At 39.7% G+C, this 21070-nt stretch overlaps 1 protein-coding gene across 10 annotated transcripts in view; it reads left to right on the forward strand.

Annotated features, from left to right (window-relative positions):
• The window catches only part of Nf1 (neurofibromin 1), a 644633-nt gene that overhangs the window by 410904 nt on the left and 212659 nt on the right, over positions 1 to 21070 (forward strand). For all 10 annotated transcript variants that reach the window (XR_011392599.1, XM_053781766.2, XM_053781772.2 and 7 more), the window contains 2 exons: positions 6199 to 6339; positions 11929 to 12016. Coding sequence is in view for 9 of the 10 variants with exons in the window: in XM_053781766.2 (XP_053637741.1) it covers positions 6199 to 6339; positions 11929 to 12016 (229 nt within the window). In the remaining variant the exon portion in view is untranslated. The remainder of the gene's footprint in view (positions 1 to 6198; positions 6340 to 11928; positions 12017 to 21070) is intronic.

The raw sequence follows: 21070 nt of genomic DNA on the forward strand, positions 1-21070 counted from the left end.
AGGGGTTACTAGCCCCTTGCTCCTGGCATTTTAGTCGCCTCTTACAACACGCATGGCTTACAGAGGAAGAATTCTGTTCCACTTCCCCATGGAGATAAGAGGAAATAAACAAGAACAAGAACTAGAAAATAAATAGAAGAAAACCCAGAGGAGTGTGTATATATATGCTTGTACACATATGTGTAGTGTGACCTAAGTGTAAGTAGAAGTAGCAAGACGTACCTATAATCTTGCATATTTATGAGACAGACAAAAGACACCAGCAATCCTACCATCATGTAAAACAATTACAGGCTTTCGTTTTACACTCACTAGGCAGGATGGTAGTACCTCCCTGGGCAGTTGCTGTCTACCAACCTACTACCTACAATTAGTCCATTTCAGACCCCCAAAAATACACTTACATAATTGTTCGAGTTGGGAGCTGTTTGAAACTATAGGTACCACTGTATATGCAATTCTAGAAGAGGCTGAGTCCAGAAAGTTGGGCAGATATTAAGCCCACTTACTACATAATATGCAGAAGCAAACATCTTCCTGATAATTGAGTCCACAATATACAAAATATAATTAAAAGCTAACAGCACCCAGATGAGTCAAAGTCAGTCCCAAGACATATTGTGTACCCCCACTTAAGCACACAATCTTTCCACCCAGTATAGGATAGATAATTAGAAGACTAAAAACTTCTTTACAGCAAATATATCCTAAAAGCATGATGCAGTCAATTCATATATGACCTAGTGATAGCACCTTTCTTAGCTATGTTTCAGCATGACAAGATGCACAGTCTAAGTTTACATTAACGTAATATATGTGCTAGTTAAAACGTAGCAGTGTTTTATGGATACTTCAAAGAAGTTCAGAGGGATGACCTTTCTTAGTGGCTATGCTCAACAAAGTGGTTAAAATGACAAGAGTCCTCACTGCAGACATAAGCTGAAATACAAGACAGTTCTCAGAAGTTTAAGTCTTAGGAATAACATTTTGTAAAAAAGGGTGTTTGTGTGAGGTTATGTTGATGAGAACAGAGCAAGGGCTTATTCCTCCATTATCAGCAGCTAATCACCAACTGCTATCCTTTAGTGAGTGGAAATGGAAGGCTGCATCTGGCAGTTTGCCATATTTTAGCCCTGCCTTTGACTTATTATGCAGTACTTCATGCTAGGGGATGCCAAACACACACCCCCAGCTTTATTAATGTCATAAATAATAGCCTAATGTATAATATAAAAATGGTAAATGATTGATGGTTCTTTAGTTGAGTTACTTGGGTGTGAGGGCAAGGATGATTTTTTTTTTTTTAACTTGTCAGCAGTTTCCCACCAAGGCAGGTAACCCAAAAGAAAGAAAAACCCCAAAAGAAAGGAAAAACAGTGGTCCCTTGGTTTTCGTGATTAATCCATTCCAGAGAGTCTGCTGAAAACCAAAATTCACAAAAACCAAAACCATTTTCCCCATAAGAAATAATGTAAATACAATTAATCCGTTCCAGACACCAAAAAGTATTAACAAAAAATAAATTTTAGTAGGTAGTAGGTTGGTAGACAGCAACCACCCAGGGAAGTACTACCGTCCTGCCAGATGACTGTGAAACAGAAACCTGTAACTGTTTTGCATGATGGTAGGATTGCTGGTTTCTTTTTCTGTCTCATAAACACGCTAGATAACAGGGATATCTTGCTACTCCTACTTACACTTTGGTCACACTTCACAGACACGCACATGCATATATATATACAGTGGACCCCCGCATAACGATTTTAATCCGTGCAAGAGGGGTAATTGTTATGCGAAATAATCGGTATGTGAATGAATTTTCCCCATAAGAAATAATGGAAATAAAATTAATCCGTGCAAGACACCCAAAAGTATGAAAAAAAAATTTTTTTACCATATGAAATGTTAATTTTAATACACACAAACTGAAAAAGGCATGCACACTTACATGACACTTACTTTTATTGAAGATCTGGTGATGATTGATGGGATGGGAGGAGGGGAGAGAGAGTGTTAGTGTTTAGAAGGGGAATCCCCTTCCATTCAGACTTGAGGTGTCAAGTCCTTTTCTGGGGTTACTTCCCTTCTTCTTTTAATGCCACTAGGACCAGCTTCAGAGTCACTGGACTTCTTTCGCACAACATATCTGTCCATAGTGGCCTGTACCTCTCGTTCCTTTATGACTTCCCTAAAGTGTTTCACAACATTGTCAGTGTACAGGTTGCCAACACGGCTTGCAATAGCTGTGTGAGGGTGATTTTCATCCATGAAGGTTTGCACTTCAAGCCACTTTGCACAGATTTCTTTAATCTTTGTAGTAGGCAACTTCTTCAATTTCTCTCTCCCCTCCTCTGAACCAGTTTCCTCAGGTCTGGCCTCTTGCTCTTGAAGTTGATCTATCAGCTCATCAGTGGTTAGTTCTTCATTGTCCTCCTCCACCAACTCTTCCACATCATCCCCACTAACCTCCAACCCCAAGGACTTTCCCAATGCCACAATGGATTCCTCAAGTGGCATAATCCTCTCAGGGTTAGCCTCAAACCCTTCAAAATCCCTTTTGTCTACACATTCTGGCCACAGTTTCTTCCAAGCAGAGTTCAAGGTCTTCTTAGTCACTCCCTCCCAAGCCTTACCTATAATTGTTTTACATGATGGTAGGATTGCTGGTGTCTTTTTTTTCTGTCTCGTGAACATGCAAGATTTCAGGTATGTCTTGCTACTTCTACTTACACTTAGGTCACACTATACATACATGTACAAGCATATATATACACACCCCTCTGGGTTTTCTGCTATTTTCTTTCTAGTTCTTGTTCATTTCCTCTTATCTCCATTGGGAAGTGGAACAGAATTCTTCCTCCGTAAGCCATGCATGTTGTAAGAGGCGACTAAAATGCCGGGAGCAAGGGGCTAGTAACCCCTTCTCCTGTATAAATTACTAAATTTGAAAAGAGAAACTTTTGTTTTTCTTTTTGGGCCACCCTGCCTTGGTGGAATATATCCGGTTTGTTGAAAGAAAGATTTACTTTTATACTTACACTTTTATATTTACTCTTACCTTGGAGGAGATGTTAGTTTAATTAGTTAGTTTGATGGAGGAGATGCTGGCAGAGGTTTAGGGTGCTGGAAGATAGCAGGGCGGCATATTTTCATTGGCTCTATAAACATCGAACAACATTGGAGAGTACTTTTATGTCTTTTTTTCTATCGCATTCTCGCTTAACTTACTTGCTACACTGTTAATTCTACACTTTATAGCTGACTGGCACTATAGCCTTTATCAATACCTGCTGCTTTAATATCGTACATATCGTAGAATTGCTAAATCACTGCAGAAGGCACATTCTCCCCTGTCTCTTCCTCCACCTTGGTACTTTGCTACGAGTTTTTTCTTGAATTCTATTGTGTTTCTTTCCTTCTTTACCACAGGGCTGGCACTAGATGCTTTCTTTGGACCCAAGGTGGCTTATTTAGCAGTTACATGCACTAAAAACAATCGAATAATACGAAATATCGCTTGTACGCATGGAATTGTCCTCACTGGCTTGTAAACAATGGCACACTGGCCTTACATGGGCTCAGGCTGCATGGACATGTTCGGGACAAATATCCATAACCGAGCTAATATTGTGACGCAAGAACATGTCGGTATCCGATTTTGGCAATGGCTGATGACACCATTACCCGAGGGTCCACTGTATGTCATTATGTATGTGAGAAGTAAGCGGTGGTGGTTGTGTTGGGTTTATAAACGCCACTGACAGGAAAAGCCACACGTACTGTATTAGTTTTGGTGGAGGCGGCAACAGAGGTGGTGGTGTTGTCAGTGGCCCTATATACCTCCTATAACATCGGATGAGTCAGTTTCGTGTCGTTTTTCTATCGCTTAATCGCTAAACTTACTTGCTACACTGTTAATGCTACACTTTATTGCTGGCTGGCGCTATAGCCTTTACCGATTCCTGCTGCTGTAGTATCATTCATATTGTAGAATCACTGAATCACTGAAGAAGGCACATTCTCCCCTCTCACTTCCTCCTTCACTTTGGTACTTTGCTATGAGTTTTTTCTTGAATTCTATCGTGTTTCTCACCTTCTTTACCATAGGGCTGGCATGAGGAGCTTTCTTTTGGCCCATGGTTGCTTATTTAGCAGTTGCAGGCACAAAAAACACTGGATTATTGCGAAATGTTTTGTGTGAATGTAGGATATGATGCTCACTTGCCGAGAAACAATGCCATACTGGTGCTGAGTGTGTTTGTGGCAGGCTTTGTGTGCACAGGACCACTGGGACATGTACCGTACCACTGCCAAAATCCAAGGCTACATTTTGACAAAAAAAATTGTTGATAACTAGAATTCATGATAACCAAGAATCATGAAAACCAAGGGTTCAACTGTACTAATAGTACGTAATAATAATCACTCTTGGGCACATTATATGTCTTATTTTACATTAATATAGACGTTTTCTTTAATCCATCTATGATGTTTTCTTCAAAATTATTTAAGAAACATGTTTCATAGCATATGAACATGTAATGTTTATGTGCGATGGAGAGTAAACATTATGTTTTCTTTGGTCCAGTGTTAGAGAAAACTATGAATCTGTGTTGCCCCAGTAACTGCAATTAACACACAAACTTTGGTTTACAATTCTCAGCATGAATTAATCATTACTTCTCCCTTAGTTTATGATGGCATCTAAAAGTAGGTGTTAGAAACAATTAAACTCAGTGAACATGGTATGTCAATGGTAATAATATGGCTGTAGGCCGCAGTGTATGTAGCCGGTAGGTATACACTGGGATGTGGTCCGCCTGGGACTACAAAAAAATACTACTAACCAACAAGAGTCTTCAATAAAGGTATGTAATGTTTATTTATCATTAAAATTAGTCATTTATATTTATTTCTCATTGTTTTCTGTATGTAAAACTATAGTTATTATCTATAAAATGTATTTTTTGTTAATATTTTTGGGTGTCTGAAATGGACTAATTGGATTTACAGTATTTCTTATGGGAAACATTTCTTCAGTTTTTGGCCATTTTGGATTTCGGCCAACCTTCTGGAATGGATTAATTACGAAAACCGGTGGTCAACTGTATATTAAATAACCATGGTGTCATTACACATCCCTGTTTAAGACCTACTTTTACTGGGAAGTAATCTCCCACTCTCCTACACACCCTAACCTGAGCCTCACTATCCTCATAAAAACTTTTTACAGCATTTAGTAACTTACTACTTATTCAATACACTTGCAACATCTGCCACATTGCTCCCCTATCCACTCTATCATATGCCTTTTTTAAATCTATAAATGCAATGAAAACTTCCTTACCCTCACATGCATGCTTCAGTGTAAACACTTGATCGACACATCCCCTACCCACTCTAAAGTCTCCTTGCTCATCTGCAATCCTGCTCTCTGTGTTTCATCTAATTCTTTCAGTAATAACCCTACCGTACACTTTACCTGGTATACTCAGTAAACTTCTTTTTTCCTTCAATGCACCGGCCGTATCCCACCGAGGCGGGGTGGCCCTAAAGGAAAAACGAAAGTTTCTCCTTTTACATTTAGTAATATATACATACTGGAGAAGGGGTTACTAGCCCCTTGCTCCCAGCATTTTAGTTGCCTCTTATGACACACATAGCTGACGAAGGAAGAATTCTATTCCACTTCCCCATGGAGAACTCAGTAAACTTCTTCCCCTATAATTTTTACAATCTCTTTTGTCCCCCTTTTGTCCCTTCCCTTTATATAAACAAACTACATATGCTTTTTGCCAATCCCTAGTACCTTCCCCTCTTTCATACATTCATATATTTATTAAACAAAAATACCAACCACTCCAACACTGTGTCCCTCCCCTGCTTTTAACATTTTTGTCATGATCCCATCAGTTCCAGCTGCTTTCCCCTCTTTCAATCTATGTAATGCTTCATGCACCTCCCCCACACTCAAATCTGGCTCTTCTTCATTCCTAAAAGATGTTATTCCTCCCTGGCCAGTGCATGAAATAATTATAGCTATAAAAGAGAATGTTGGATAACCATAACAATGTCTGAAAAGGTGTTTGTGTGTTCTGCTTTTTCAAGCATTTTGTAAGGCATTACCTCTGAATTTTAAAGGTCTTCTTGTATTACAATAGTATAATTTACTCATTTTTATTTTGTTTTTCTGTACAGGAGTCTGCAATTCATCAGGCTCTGTTTTGGGTTGGTGTATCAGTGCTACAGTTGGACGAGGTGGCCCTCTATGCCTCTGGCCTGGCTCTATTGGAACAGAACCTCCACACACTAGATTCTCAGGGAAGCTTTGATAATAATGTAAGCTTTTTATCTACTCTTATGCACATAATCTTGAGTTGTATTATTTGTGATCCCGGTCAAGTCAGATAATTTTGTGATAATGATTGTATTTGTTTTATAATTTTTTAAGTAAATGGCCAAATTACATGCAGGGAGTTTGTTGCTGTCATCATAAAACAGAATTAACAGAACCTTGATAGAGACAACTGTAGCTGAAGAATTGAGACATTTATGCAACACATGGGAATCTTTATTGAAGAAATGTTTCGCCACACAGTGGCTTCATCAGTCCAATACAAAGTAGAAATGGGTAAGGAGAGTAGAAGTTTGAGGTAATCGATGTGTTCAGTCCATCACTCTTGTAGTGTGATGGACTGAACACATCAATTCCAGGTTGAGGGACTGATTACCTCAAACTTCTACTCTCCTTACCCATTTCTACTTTGTATTGGACTGATGAACCCACTGTGTGGCGAAACGTTTCTTCAATAAAGATTCCCATGTGTTGCATAAGTGTCTCAATTCTTCAACTTGTCGGTTTTCAAAACCATTCATCACAACTGTAGCTCTTATTGTATATCAGAGATAACAACAACTTTGATAGACAACTGTTGTGCTCATATAAGAGAGTTGACAGTGCCCTTAGTGAGAACTGTTGCAGTTTGTGATAGATCTCAGTGTTTGTTATAAAACTTCATTTTTTTTTTTAACCCTTAAACTATCCAAACATAGATTTATGTTCACCTGCGTGACACTCCGAATATTTTGAAAAATAAAAAAAAATGTTTTTTTTTATTTGTTTTTTTAAATTAAAGAGGGGAATTTTCTGTGTGGTATAAGACCCAAAAAATATTTTTTAGGACCAGTACTTACCGAGATATAAGACCTCGAAGTTGGCTCTGGATGCTCACCTGACGGCAACATCCTGTCCTGCTGCTTGCAAAAGTGTTGTTGATTTAACTTTTTTTCTTGTTTTTATTTTAATTTATATAATTTTTATGTTCTGATAATTACAATTTATAATAGTTCTTGTGATTTCATAGCCAATCTTTTTTCTGACACTAATATTATGTACTGAAATAGTAACAATCACACTGACAGGTGAACATTTTCACCTGCCTTGTCATTGACTATTGTCTAGAAATATATACAAAGTATTTATAGGTCCCAGTAATGTTTTAGACATGCTGGAGTATGTAACTCCTTGAAGGATGGTGTTATGACAAGAGTCAGATGAGTGACAGCCAGTGACATTTGATGAATGTGAGCTGCTGGAGGGAACCTTGCCTTTATGTTTTTACTCTTGCACACAAACATGTCTCTTTATGTCTGTCAGTCTTATCTGCCTGTCTCTCTGCCTGTCTGCCTGTCTATTTGTCTATCTGTACATCTATCTGTCTATCTGTACATCTGTCTGTCTGCCTGCCTAGCTCTGCTTATCTGTCTAGTTCAGCTTATCTGTCTTTCTGTCTTTTGTGTGTGCCTGTAGTATAATATGAAACTCCTTGAAGAATGGTGTTATGACACACATCAGATACCAAGTGACATTTGATGAATGTGTGCTGCTGGAGGGGGAACCTTGCCTTTATATGTTTTTACTCTTCCACACAAACATGTCTCTGTATGTCTGTGTCAGTCTATATCTGTCTGCCTGTCTATCTGTCTGCCTGTCTATCTGTTTGCCTGTCTATCTGTCTGCTTGTCTATCTGTCTGCCTGTCTGTCTAGCTCTGTTTGTGTGTCTACTTCTGCTTGTCTGTCTTTCTATCTGCCTGTCTCTGTCTCAGGGTGCAGCTGGTAAACCTGTTGGTTTGTGGTTTATGGGCTGCTCCCAGATTGCTGAGAAAGTGACACTGCTATTACTTGCGTCATGTTTATTTATGTCTTATATCTTATACAGTGGACCCCCGGTTAACGATATTTTTTCACTCCAGAAGTATGTTCAGGTGCCAGTACTGACCGAATTTGTTCCCATAAGAAATATTGTGAACTAGATTAGTCCATTTCAGACCCCCAAACATACACGTACAAACGCACTTACATAAATACACTTACATAATTGGTCGCATTCGGAGGTAATTGTTATGCGGGGGTCCACTGTATATATAGAATTGATGAGGGAAAAAAGGTGAGTGGTGCGTTGAGGTATATGTGGAGTCAAAAAAACGTTATCTGTGGAGGCAAAGAAGGGAATGTATGAAAGTATAGTAGTACCAACACTCTTATATGGATGTGAAGCTTGGGTGGTAAATGCAGCAGCGAGGAGACGGTTGGAGGCAGTGGAGATGTCCTGTCTAAGGGCAATGTGTGGTGTAAATATTATGCAGAAAATTCGGAGTGTGGAAATTAGGAGAAGGTGTGGAGTTAATAAAAGCATTAGTCAGAGGGCAGAAGAGGGGTTGTTGAGGTGGTTTGGTCATTTAGAGAGAATGGATCAGAGTAGAATGACATGGAAAGCATATAAATCTATAGGGGAAGGAAGGAGGGGTAGGGGTTGTCCTCGAAAGGGTTGGAAAGAGGGGGTAAAGGAGGTTTTGTGGGCGAGGGGCTTGGACTTCCAGCAAGCGTGCATGAGCGTGTTAGATAGGAGTGAATGGAGACGAATGATACTTGGGACCTGACGATCTGTTGGAGTGTGAGCAGGGTAATATTTAGTGAAGGGATTCAGGGAAACCGGTTATTTTCATATAGTCGGACTTGAGTCCTGGAAATGGGAAGTACAATGCCTGCACTTTAAAGGAAGGGTTTGGGATATTGGCAGTTTGGAGGGATATGTTGTGTATCTTTATACTTACAGTGGACCCCCGCATAGCGAACTTAATCCGTGCAAGAGGGCTGGTCGTTATGCGAAATGTTCGCTATGCGAATTAATTTTCCCCATAAGAAATAATGGAAATAAAATTAATCCGTGCAAGGCACCCAAAAGTATGAAAAAAAATTTTTTTACCACAAAAAAATGTTAATTTTAGTACACACAAACTGAAAAAGGCATGCACAATTACATGACACTTACTTTTATTGAAGATCTGGTGATGATTGATGGGATGGGAGGAGGGGAGAGCATTACCTTCTTACTGTTTAGAAGGGGAATCCCCTTCCATTAGGACTTGAGGTAGCAAGTCCTTTTCTGGGGTTACTTTCCTTCTTCTTTTAATGCCACTAGGACCAGCTTGAGAGTCACTGGACCTCTGTCGCACAACAAATCTGTCCATAGAGCTCTGTACCTCCCGTTCCTTCAAGACTTTCCTAAAATGGGCCATAACATTGTCATTGAAATAGTCACCAGCACGGCTTGCAACAGCTGTGTCAGGGTGATTTTCATCCATAAAGGTTTGCAGTTCAACCCACTGTGCACACATTTCCTTAATTTTTGAAGTAGGCACAATGGATTCCACAACTGGCATAGGCTTCTCAGGGTTAGCCCCAAACCCTTCAAAATCTTTCTTAATTTCCATACTAATTCTCACCCTTTTTACCACAGGGTTGGCACTAGAAGCTTTCTTGGGGCCCATGGTCACTTATTTTCCAGAAACAGCACCGAAAACACTGTAATAATACGAAATATTCCGAGTGTATGCTTGAATGTTACCGCGGAGGCTAGCTGGTAAACAATGGGACGGGCGGCACATGTGAGGCTGGCTGAGGGCCCACATTGGACGCGTCTCGGACGAAGTTCGCTGAGCGGGTTTTTGTCTACTATGCGGGGCAAAATTTCAGCGAACAAAGCGTTCGCTATGCGGATTGTTCGCTATGCAAGGCGTTCGCTATGCGGGGGTCCACTGTATATGCTTCTAAACTGTTGTATTCTGAGCACCTCTGCAAAAACAGTGATAATGTGTGAGTATGGTGAAAGTGTTGAATGATGATGAAAGTATTTTCTTTTTGGGGATTTTCTTTCTTTTTTGGGTCACCCTGCCTCGGTGGGAGACGGCCGACTTGTTGAAAAAAAAAAAAATCTACGAACACTGTATAGCACTTGGCCTGGAATTTTTGGGTTATCCTAAGTAATTTACATTATGTATAATAACTGTATTGATGAGTACATGTTAGAGATAGAGTTATAGACAGAGATACAGATAGACAGTGATATAGACAGATAGAGATATAGTCAGACAGAGATATAGACATAGACAGACAGATACAGCCAAAGCCAGCCAGCCAGCCGAATACATAAGAATATAAGTAGAAAGAACACTGCAACAGACCTACTGGCCAATGCAAGGCAGATCCATGCCCTCCCCCCCTCCTGGCTTAGACTAATGACCCACCTAGTGAGGTCACATCCACTGAACGAAGGAGCACTGCATCTGACCTAGTAGCACAAGCTAGTCAGGTCCAACTGACACGCACTCATGCATTTAACCTATTTTTACTTTCCTCTTAAAACGTGAGTGTTAAAATGACATGACATCAGTGAATCACTAGTGTTTGCCACACTATTTGCTCTAGCTGTCACTCAGTTGAACTGGTGTTCTCACAAGGTACTAAGTGGTCCCTGAGTTTTTCAAAGTACACACACTGAGTGCACAGACCCATTCTTTCATGTCTAGGCAAATCAGGCCTATCGCACCAAATTTGAAGGAATAAAAAATAAAATGTCGATATACAGTCAGAGCTCTGCGCACATGCACGTTTATCTACGTGTGGACAGTTTAAGGGTTAAATCATTGTACAGCAAAAAGTGATGCGCTACACATTACTCAATATTTTGATGTCTTAAACTTTTCGTAATAAGTGTCTATATATTTTTTGCAGTTATCAGATTAGTCTTTTATGGCAAATGCTACTAAAATCTTTTTGCAAATGCAGGTTATTGAAATCTTCTCATTTAATTATTTTCTGTATAATCTCTCGAGTTGTATTATATGTATCTTAACAAATTAAGTTCATTTAATAAAACGTTGCTGGTCTAAAACTGATCTGTTTCTTAGCTGTGTTTTGCCCTCCAAGTGAATTACTCAATTTTTTCTAGTGCTTTTCTGCAGTGTTTTCACATCGTCATTCGTTAGTGAGGTAAATCAATACCTGACATTTTAAAGAATCTTCCATATCACATTTCTTTAAATATTGGAATAATATTTTCGACTGTGCATAATGAAAAATAATTAATTCACAGAAAAGATAGCTTTGGTTTCTTATATAAGCCTTTCAAGTTTGAGGTCATATCTTGTTTGATCTTACTGCTTTAATTTTGTTAATATCCAACTTGTTGAAAAAAAAAAAAAAATATCCATTAGTAGTATTTTACTTTTTCTTGGATTATTTCAGCAGTCTTAATTTCATTTGTACTGTTGGTGTTCTAAGTTCATTTCATTTATGATTTCTTCTGTAAATATACTAAAGTACTCTATATTTAATATCTCTCATATTTTCTTCTGTCATTAGGTGGAATATTGTGCCTGTCAAGGCCTTTTTCATAGGTTTCAGAAAAATATATTTTATAAATTACTGTATTTACTTTCTCATTTTCTCGGTGTACTTATTAGTGCATTACAAACTATTTATGGGTCTTAAACTTGAAATTACAGTTATACAGTACCAAGAGTGGTATATTTACTTATGTCAACCATTGATGCAAAATTACTAGCGAGACTTTCTCTGTCTTCAGACTCTGGAGCACGTCATGATGTCTACAAGAGAGTCTCTTGAATGGTTTTTTAAGCAGTTAGACCATTCTGTGGGACTCAGCTTTAAGGGTAAGCTCTGCCAGATTTTTGTATCAATAATGAAAGTTTAATCTTAGTGCCATTACCAGTTTGTGAGTTACCAACTGCAATGATTCATCTGTTATCTGACAGCTAAGTAACTTACTAGTCTAGGGATTTGTTGTTTGAATCAAATCAGTTTTTGGTGTCAGCAGTGACATACATTCAAATAATGGCTCTGTGTTAGATTTTAAACTACATTTCCATATTCTCAATGTAACAATTACATGTGAAACAATATAATCTGTAATATCTGTAATCAATATCTGTAATCAGTATCTGTAATCCTGCCAAATATTAAAAAATTGATTGTGTCACCTTTATGTTAATAATCAAACCTGTAAATCCTTATCAGCTAAACTTGATAAAAGCCTTATAGCATGAACTAATGGGATATTCAATTCTCTTGTATTTATTGTAACTACTAAATTTATACTTATACTCACCCAAGCGACTGTATGCATAAAATTACTCATATTGTTATTGCCTTATTCTTAAGTTAGTCTTAAGTTTGCCCAAAATGGTCTGCATATGTAGAGGCTTTCTGCATGTAAACCAAAAAGTTATTCACCTTTGTACAAACATTGTATCATGCTGAATTAAAGTATTATTATTTTTTTTTTTCAACAAGTCGGCCGTCTCCCACCGAGGCAGGGTGACCCAAAAAGGAAGAAAAAATCCCCAAAAAGAAAATACGTTCATCATCATTCAGCACTTTCACCTTACTCATGCAATCACTGTCTTTGCAGAGGCGCTCAGATACGACAGTTTAGAAGTCCTTCCAAACTGTCAATATCCCAGACCCCTCCTTTAACCCTTTGACTGTTTCAGTCATATATATATGTCTTACGAGGTACCATGTTTTTTTTTTTTCAACAAGCCGGCCGTCTCCCACCGAGGCAGGGTGACCCAAAAAAGAAAGGAAATCCCCAAAAAGAAAATGCTTTCATCATCATTCAACACTTTCACCACACTCACACATAATCACTGTTTTTGCAGAGGTGCTCAGAATACAACAGTTTAGAAGCATATACATATAAAGATACACAACATATCCCTCCAAACTGCCAATATCCCAAACCCCTCCTTTAAAGTGCAGGCATTGTACTTCCCATTTCCAGGACTCAAGTCCGACTATATGAAAATAACCGGTTTCCCTGAATCCCTTCACTAAATATTACCCTGCTCACACTCCAACAGATCGTCATGTTTGACATATATATATATATTTTTTATTATCACACTGGCCGATTCCCACCAAGGCAGGGTGGCCCAAAAAAGAAAAACTTTCACCATCATTCACTCCATCACTGTCTTGCCAGAAGGGTGCTTTACACTACAGTTTTTAAACTGCAACATTAACACCCCTCCTTCAGAGTGCAGGCATTGTACTTCCCATCTTCAGGACTTAAGTCCGGCCTGCCGGTTTCCCTGAACCCCTTCATAAATGTTACTTTGCTCACACTCCAACAGCACGTCAAGTATTAACCCTTTGAGGGTTTCGGCTGTACTAGTACGGCTTACGACCCAGGGTTTTTGACGTACTAGTACGCCTAAATTCTAGCACCCTCAAATCTAGTGGGAGAAAGCTGGTAGGCCTACATATGAAAGAATGGGTCTATGTGGTCAGTGTGCACAGTATAAAAAAAATCCTGCAGCACACAGTGCATAATGAGAAAAAAAAAAACTTTGACCGTTTTTTTGGAATAAAACATCGACTTTGCACTGTATTTTCGTATGGTATTTATTGTTGTATTCTAGTTTTCTTGGTCTCGTTTTATAGAATGGAAGACATATTACAGAAATTGAGATGATTTTGACTGGTTTCACAATGAAAAGTACCTTGAAATTGAGCTCAAAGTAGCAGAAATGTTCGATTTTTACCAAAGTTCAAAAGTAAACAAATCATGCCAAGCGTCCAATAAACGTTAACTGGTGAGCCTAATATTCTTTTGTAAGTGTGCCAATATTATTTATACCATTTTTTACACTAATGCAGTAGTCTGCATAACAGAAAATCTTCTATTTTTTGTGAGAATAAAAATTCAAAGTGGAAAGCAAAAGAATGTAAGAGGGGCCTTGAGACATGACTAATGAACAAAGGAAATGTCATTTTAGTGCCAGGAATGTCTTTCTTGTTTATTCTGGACCCTGTTCGGAAATTGGCATCTTTTGAAATTTGTGTGAAATTGGCAAAATTGCTAAATTCTGACCACTGTACTGTATAGTTGAAATTGGTAAATAGATGGTTTCTTGCACTCATTCGATAGAAAAAATGGAGTTCTAGCAAAATATAAGAACATAAGAATGAAGAAACACTGCAGAAGGCCTACTGGCCCATGCGAGGCAGGTCCAAGTCTCCTACCAGCTTAAGCCAATGCACCCAACCTAGCCAGGTCAGGTCACATTGACTTAAGGGAGGAACACAGCAACCGACCTGGTAGCACAAGCTATCAGGTCCAACTCACACCCACCCACATCCACTCATGTATTTATCCAACCTATTTTTAAAGCTACACAACGTTCTGGCCTCTATCACTGTACTTGGGAGTTTGTTCCACTCATCCACAACTCTATTACCAAACCAGTACTTTCCTATATCCTTCCTGAATCTGAATTTTTCCAACTTAAAACCATTGCTGCGAGTCCTGTCTAGGTTAGATATTTTCAGCACACTATTTACATCCCCTTTATTTATTCCTGTCTTCCATTTATACACCTCAATCATATCCCCCCTAATTCTACGTCTTTCTAGAGAGTGCAGATTCAGGGCCCTTAGTCTATCCTCATAGGGAAGGTTTCTGATACATGGGATCAACTTTGTCATCCGCCTTTGTACATTTTCCAGAGAATTTATATCCATTCTGTAATACGGTGACCAAAACTGTGCAGCATAATCTAAATGAGGCCTAACCAAGGATGTATAGAGTTGAAGAACAACCTGAGGACTCCTATTATTTATGCTTCTTGATATGAAGCCAAGGATTTTATTAGCTTTATTGCGAACACTTATGCACTGTTGTCTTGGTTTCAGATTACTGCTAACCAGAACTCCTAAATCTTTTTCGCAATCCGTAATATTAAGATCTACATTATTTAGTTTATATGTGGCATGGTTATTGTCCTGTCCAACATTTAGAACTTTGCATTTGTCTATATTAAACTGCATCTGCCACTTCTCCGACCACTGCATCAGTCTATTCAAATCTTCCTGGAGTGCTCGAATGTCCTCGTCAGAATGAATTCGACGGCCTATTTTGGTGTCATCGGCAAACTTGCCGATGTCGCTCTTTATGCCCTCATCTATGTCGTTTATGTAGATTGTGAACAGCAGGGGGCCCAACACTGACCCCTGAGGAACACTGCTCGTGACGCTTCCCCACTCTGATTTCTCCCCATTTATGCAAACTCTCTGCTGCCTATTTGTCAACCATGCCTCTATCCAGGAAAAAATTTCTCCTCCTATTCCATGTGCCTTAATTTTCCTCAATAGTCTCTGATGTGGGACCCTGTCAAAAGCCTTACTGAAGTCCATATACACAATATCATATTCATTACCATGATCTACCTCCTCAAATACCTTAGTGAAAAAAGTTAATAAATTCGTAAGGCAGGAATGCCCCTTTGTAAAACCATGCTGAGATTCGTTGATCAATTTATGCTTTTCAAGGTGGCTACGAACTGCCTCGGCAATTATTGATTCCATAAATTTTCCCACTATGGAGGTTAGGCTTATTGGTCTATAGTTCGAAGCTAAGGACCCGTCACCTGCTTTGAAAATAGGTATCACATTTGCCATTTTCCACTTATCTGGCACCATGCCAGTTTGTAGTGATATGTTGAAAAGATTAGCCAAAGGTGTGCTAAGCTCCTCTTTACATTCCTTTAGAACCCTTGCATACAGTTCATCAGGGCCTGGGGATTTGTTAGGTTTTAATTTATCCATTTGCCTAAGAACCATGTCACTTGTGACCCTAATCGTGCACAGTTTATTATCGTCCTGTTCTACATAATTTATCATTACTGGAATATCGCTGGTATCCTCCTGTGTAAAAACTGAGAGGAAGTATGTGTTAAAAATTCTACACATTTCCTTATCACTGCCAGTGAGCTGACCCGAGGAACTTTTGAGTGGGCCTATCTTGTCCCTGATCTTACTTCTGTATACCTGAAAGAATCCTTTTGGGTTAGTCTTCGATTCTCTTGCAACTTTAACCTCATAATCTCTTTTTGCTTTTCTAATTCCCTTTTTTATTTCTCTCTTTAACTGAATATATCGATTTCTTAATTGCCCCTCTCCTCTTTTGATTTGCCTATATATGCCTCTCTTTTGACCAATCAGATATTTTAATCTATTGTTCATCCATTTAGAATCATTTTTGTTTGATCTGATTTCCCTATTTGGAACATAATTTGACTGAGCAGCTAGAACTATGCCCTGAAAAGCATCACATCGGCAACCATCACCACCTACCTGACCCTTAGTCAGGTCATTCCAGTTCAGCCCACCTAAGTAATTTTTCAGTCCTATGAAATCAGCCAAGCGAAAGTCAGGGACGGAGACTTGATTGCCATTATTAAGGGAATTCCATGATATATTAAAACTGAGTGATTTGTGATCACTTTCCCCAAGCTCATCATTAACCTCAAGATTATAAATTAGTGTTTCCCTACTGGCAAGAACCAAGTCAAGGAGGTTATTTCCTCTAGTTGGCTCTGTCACAAACTGTTTTAAAAAACAATCCTGGATCGTATCAAGAAAGTCACCTGACTCTAAATTTCCTGTCAAATTGCTCCAGTCAATCTGTCTATAGTTGAAATCTCCCATTAGCACAACATTTTCGTATGTAGATGCCTTACGAATTTCGTCCCATAAAAGTTTACTGCACTCCCTTTCAAGATTTGGGGCCCTGTAAATCACACCCAAAATTAGTTTTTCTCGGCCCTCGAGAAGCTGTAACCAAACAGATTCAGTGGCTGATGCTTCTACTTTTATATCTTGTCTAACACAACAATTTAAATTGTCTCTGACATACATCGCTACTCCACCACCCTTCCTGTTGACCCTGTCAGTGTGGAATAATTTATAGCCTTGTATGTGACATTCAGAGGGCATCTCTCTATCTTTCAGATTGAGCCAGGTCTCTGTTATAGCAATAATATCTATGTTTCCTGCACTTGCAATTAATCTTAGCTCATCTATCTTATTTCTTACACTCCTGCTATTAGTATAATAAACCTTAAGGGAGCTAGTCCCTTGCTGTCCTCTGCTGTCCCCCTTTGTTTGCTGACCTGATCTATTGTCTTTATTTATAACTTCATGCTGAATGCCTTTTATACATTTACTGATTCCAACCCTAGTGTTGCAACCTGCTTGTTTCCCACACACACCCATACCTCTATCTTCCATCAGTTTAAAATCATAGGCATTTCACCAATGGCCTTCTCAATCGAGTCTGCAAGTGCTACCACCCCAGCCCCAGAGAGATGTACCCCATCCCTTGCATACATATCATGTTTGCCATAAAAGCTGTTCCAGTTGTCAATGAATGGGATTGCAAGTTCCTTGCAGTATCTGTCTAGCCAGCAATTTACACCAATTGCCCTAGACAACCATTCATTTCCTACTCCCCTTCTAGGCAAGATGCTACATATGATTGGGATCCCTCCCTTAGACTTAATGAAATCTATAGCTGACCTGTACTTATCTAGCAGCTCTTCTCTCCTACCCTTCCCAATATCATTTCCACCAGCACTGAGACAGATAATGGGCTTGTTCCCATTACCTGACATGATATTATCCAGCCTGTTGACAATGTCCCCAACACCAGCTCCAGGGAAGCACACTCTATCTCTCATCTTCTTATTCCTATTACAAAAAGCACGGTCAATATATCTTACCTGAGAGTCACCAACCACAAGAATGCGCTTACCTCCATTAGCAGGGGCAGTAGTACCCTTACCTTCACTGGCCACTGAAGTACATTCATCCTGAAGAACAGAGAAGCGATTTCCTACCTTCAGATCTTCACTCTTAACTTTCCTTACTCTGATGCGCCTCCCATTACTGTGAACCACTCGCCACTTGTAGCAGGTGCTGGACTGCACCTCACTGCTGGTAGCTGTTGCTACCTCCCCAACTACAGCCTCCTCACAGCGAGAGACAGACAGCACCTCACTGCTAGAAGCTTCATTCCCCACAACTCCAGCCACCTCACACTCTCTCCCAGACCCATTGAGGTGGACCTTCAGCCTCCTAATCTCCTTCTGGAAAAGCAAGACCTCCTCCTTCAACTCTCCAACCTCAATTTTTAAAACACTGCAGAAGCAAGCCATGCTTTGTAACCGTCCACACTAATCCCCAAAGCAGCTCAGGGTCTGTGACCTCACATGACCACAAAGTGGGCAAAATCGCCGATGCGTAAACATCGCCGAGACCGCTAGCTTCGCAAGAGCATAATTCCGTAAATTTTCCATCAAATTTCATAATTTTGGTGTCATTATGATCGGGAAAAGATTCTCTATCTTTTCATAAGACAAAATTATTTTTTTTTTTTTTTTAAATTTGGCCGACCCTGAGAATGAGTCTTGGAGAGGGCCTGTCGACTCTCAAAGGGTTAAAAACCATTTGTCTCCATTCACTCCTATCAAACACGCTCACACATGCCTGCTGGAAGTCCAAGCCCCTCGCACACAAAACCTCCTTTACCCCCTCCCTCCAACCTTTCCTAGGCTGACCCCTACCCTGCCTTCCTTCCACTACAGACTGATACACTCTTGAAGTCATTCTGTTTCGCTCCATTCTCTCTACATGTCTGAACCACCTCAACAACCCTTCCTCAGCCCTCTGGACAACAGTTTTGGTAATCCCGCACCTCCTCCTAACTTCCAAACTACGAATTCTCTGCATTATATTCACACCACACATTGCCCTCAGACATGACATCTCCACTGCCTCCAGCCTTCTCCTCACTGCAACATTCATCACCCATGCTTCACACCCATATAAGAGCGTTGGTAAAACTATACTCTCATACATTCCCCTCTTTGCCTCCAAGGACGAAGTTCTTTGTCTCCACAGACTCCTAAGTGCACCACTCACCCTTTTCCCCTCATCAGTTCTATGATTCACCTCATCCTTCGTAGACCCATCCGCTGACACGTCCACTCCCAAATATCTGAATACATTCACCTCCTCAATACTCTCTCCCTCCAATCTGATATCCAATCTTTCATCACCTAATCTTTTTGTTATCCTCATAACCTTACTCTTTCCTGTATTCACTTTTAATTTTCTTCTTTTGCATACCCTACCAAATTCATCCACCAATCTCTGCAACTTCTCTTCAGAATCTCCCAAGAGCACAGTGTCATCAGCAAAGAGCAACTGTGACAACTCCCACTTTATGTGTGATTCTTTATCTTTTAACTCCACGCCTCTTGCCAAGACCCTCGCATTTACTTCTCTTACAACCCCATCTATAAATATATTAAACAACCACGGTGACATCACACATCCTTGTCTAAGGCCTACTTTTACTGGGAAATAATTTCCCTCTTTCCTACATACTCTAACTTGAGCCTCACTATCCTCGTAAAAACTCTTCACTGCTTTCAGTAACCTACCTCCTACACCATACACCTGCAACATCTGCCACATTGCCCCCCTATCCACCCTGTCATATGCCTTTTCCAAATCCATAAATGCCACAAAGACCTCTTTAGCCTTATCTAAATACTGTTCACTTATATGTTTCACTGTAAACACCTGGTCCACACACCCCCTACCTTTCCTAAAGCCTCCTTGTTCATCTGCTATCCTATTTTCCGTCTTACTCTTAATTCTTTCAGTAATAACTCTACCATACACTTTACCAGGTATACTCAACAGACTTCTTTCTTTCAACACACCGGCCGTATCCCACCAAGGCAGGGTGGCCCAAAAAGAAAAACGAAAGTTTCTCTTTTAAATTTAGTAATTTATACGTGAGAAGGGGTTACTAGCCCCTCGCTCCTGGCATTTTAGTCGCCTCTTACAACACGCATGGCTTACGGAGGAAGAATTCTGTTCCACTTCCCCATGGAGATAAGAGGAAATAAACAAGAACAAGAACTAGAAATAAAATAGAAGAATACACAGAGGGGTGTGTATATATATGCTTGTACATGTATGTGTAGTGTGACCTAAGTGCAAGTAGAAGTACCAAGACATACCTGAAATCTTACATGTTTATGAGACAGACAAAAGACACCAGCAATCCTACCATCATGTAAAACAATTACAGGTTTTCGTTGTACACTCACTTGGCAGGACGGTAGTACCTCCCTGGGCGGTTGCTGTTTACCAACCTACTACCTAGGACTCAACAGACTTATCCCCCTATAATTTTTGCACTCTCTTTTGTCCCCTTTGCCTTTATACAAAGGAACTATGCATGCTCTCTGTCAATCCCTAGGTACCTTACCCTCTTCCATGCATTTATTAAATAATTGCACCAACCACTCCAAAACTGTATCCCCACCTGCTTTTAACATTTCTATCTTTATCCCATCAATCCCGGCTGCCTTACCCCCTTTCATTTTACCTACTGCCTCACGAACTTCCCCCACACTCACAACTGGCTCTTCCTCACTCCTACAAGATGTTATTCCTCCTTGCCCTATACACGAAATCACAGCTTCCCTAACTTCATCAACATTTAACAATTCCTCAAAATATTCCCTCCATCTTCCCAATACTCATAAATTCTAGCGGTTTCAAATGAAGCAGAAGAAAGCTGGTAGGCCCACATGTGAGAGAATGGGTCTGTGTGGTCAGTGTGCAGAACATAAAAAAAATCCTGGAGCATGCAGTGCGTAATGAGAAAAAAAATGCCGAATTTGTGGTCCATTTTCGTATAGTATTTATGGTTGTATTCTCGTTTTCTTGGTCTCATTTGATAGAATGGAAAACATATTACAGAAATAGAGGTGATATTGATTGGTTTTACTATAAAAAGAACCTGGAAATGGAGCTCAAAGTAGGGGAAATTTTTCATTTTTGCC

This window comes from Cherax quadricarinatus, chromosome 30 (assembly GCF_038502225.1).
Source record: "Cherax quadricarinatus isolate ZL_2023a chromosome 30, ASM3850222v1, whole genome shotgun sequence".
Lineage (NCBI taxonomy): Eukaryota > Metazoa > Arthropoda > Malacostraca > Decapoda > Parastacidae > Cherax > Cherax quadricarinatus.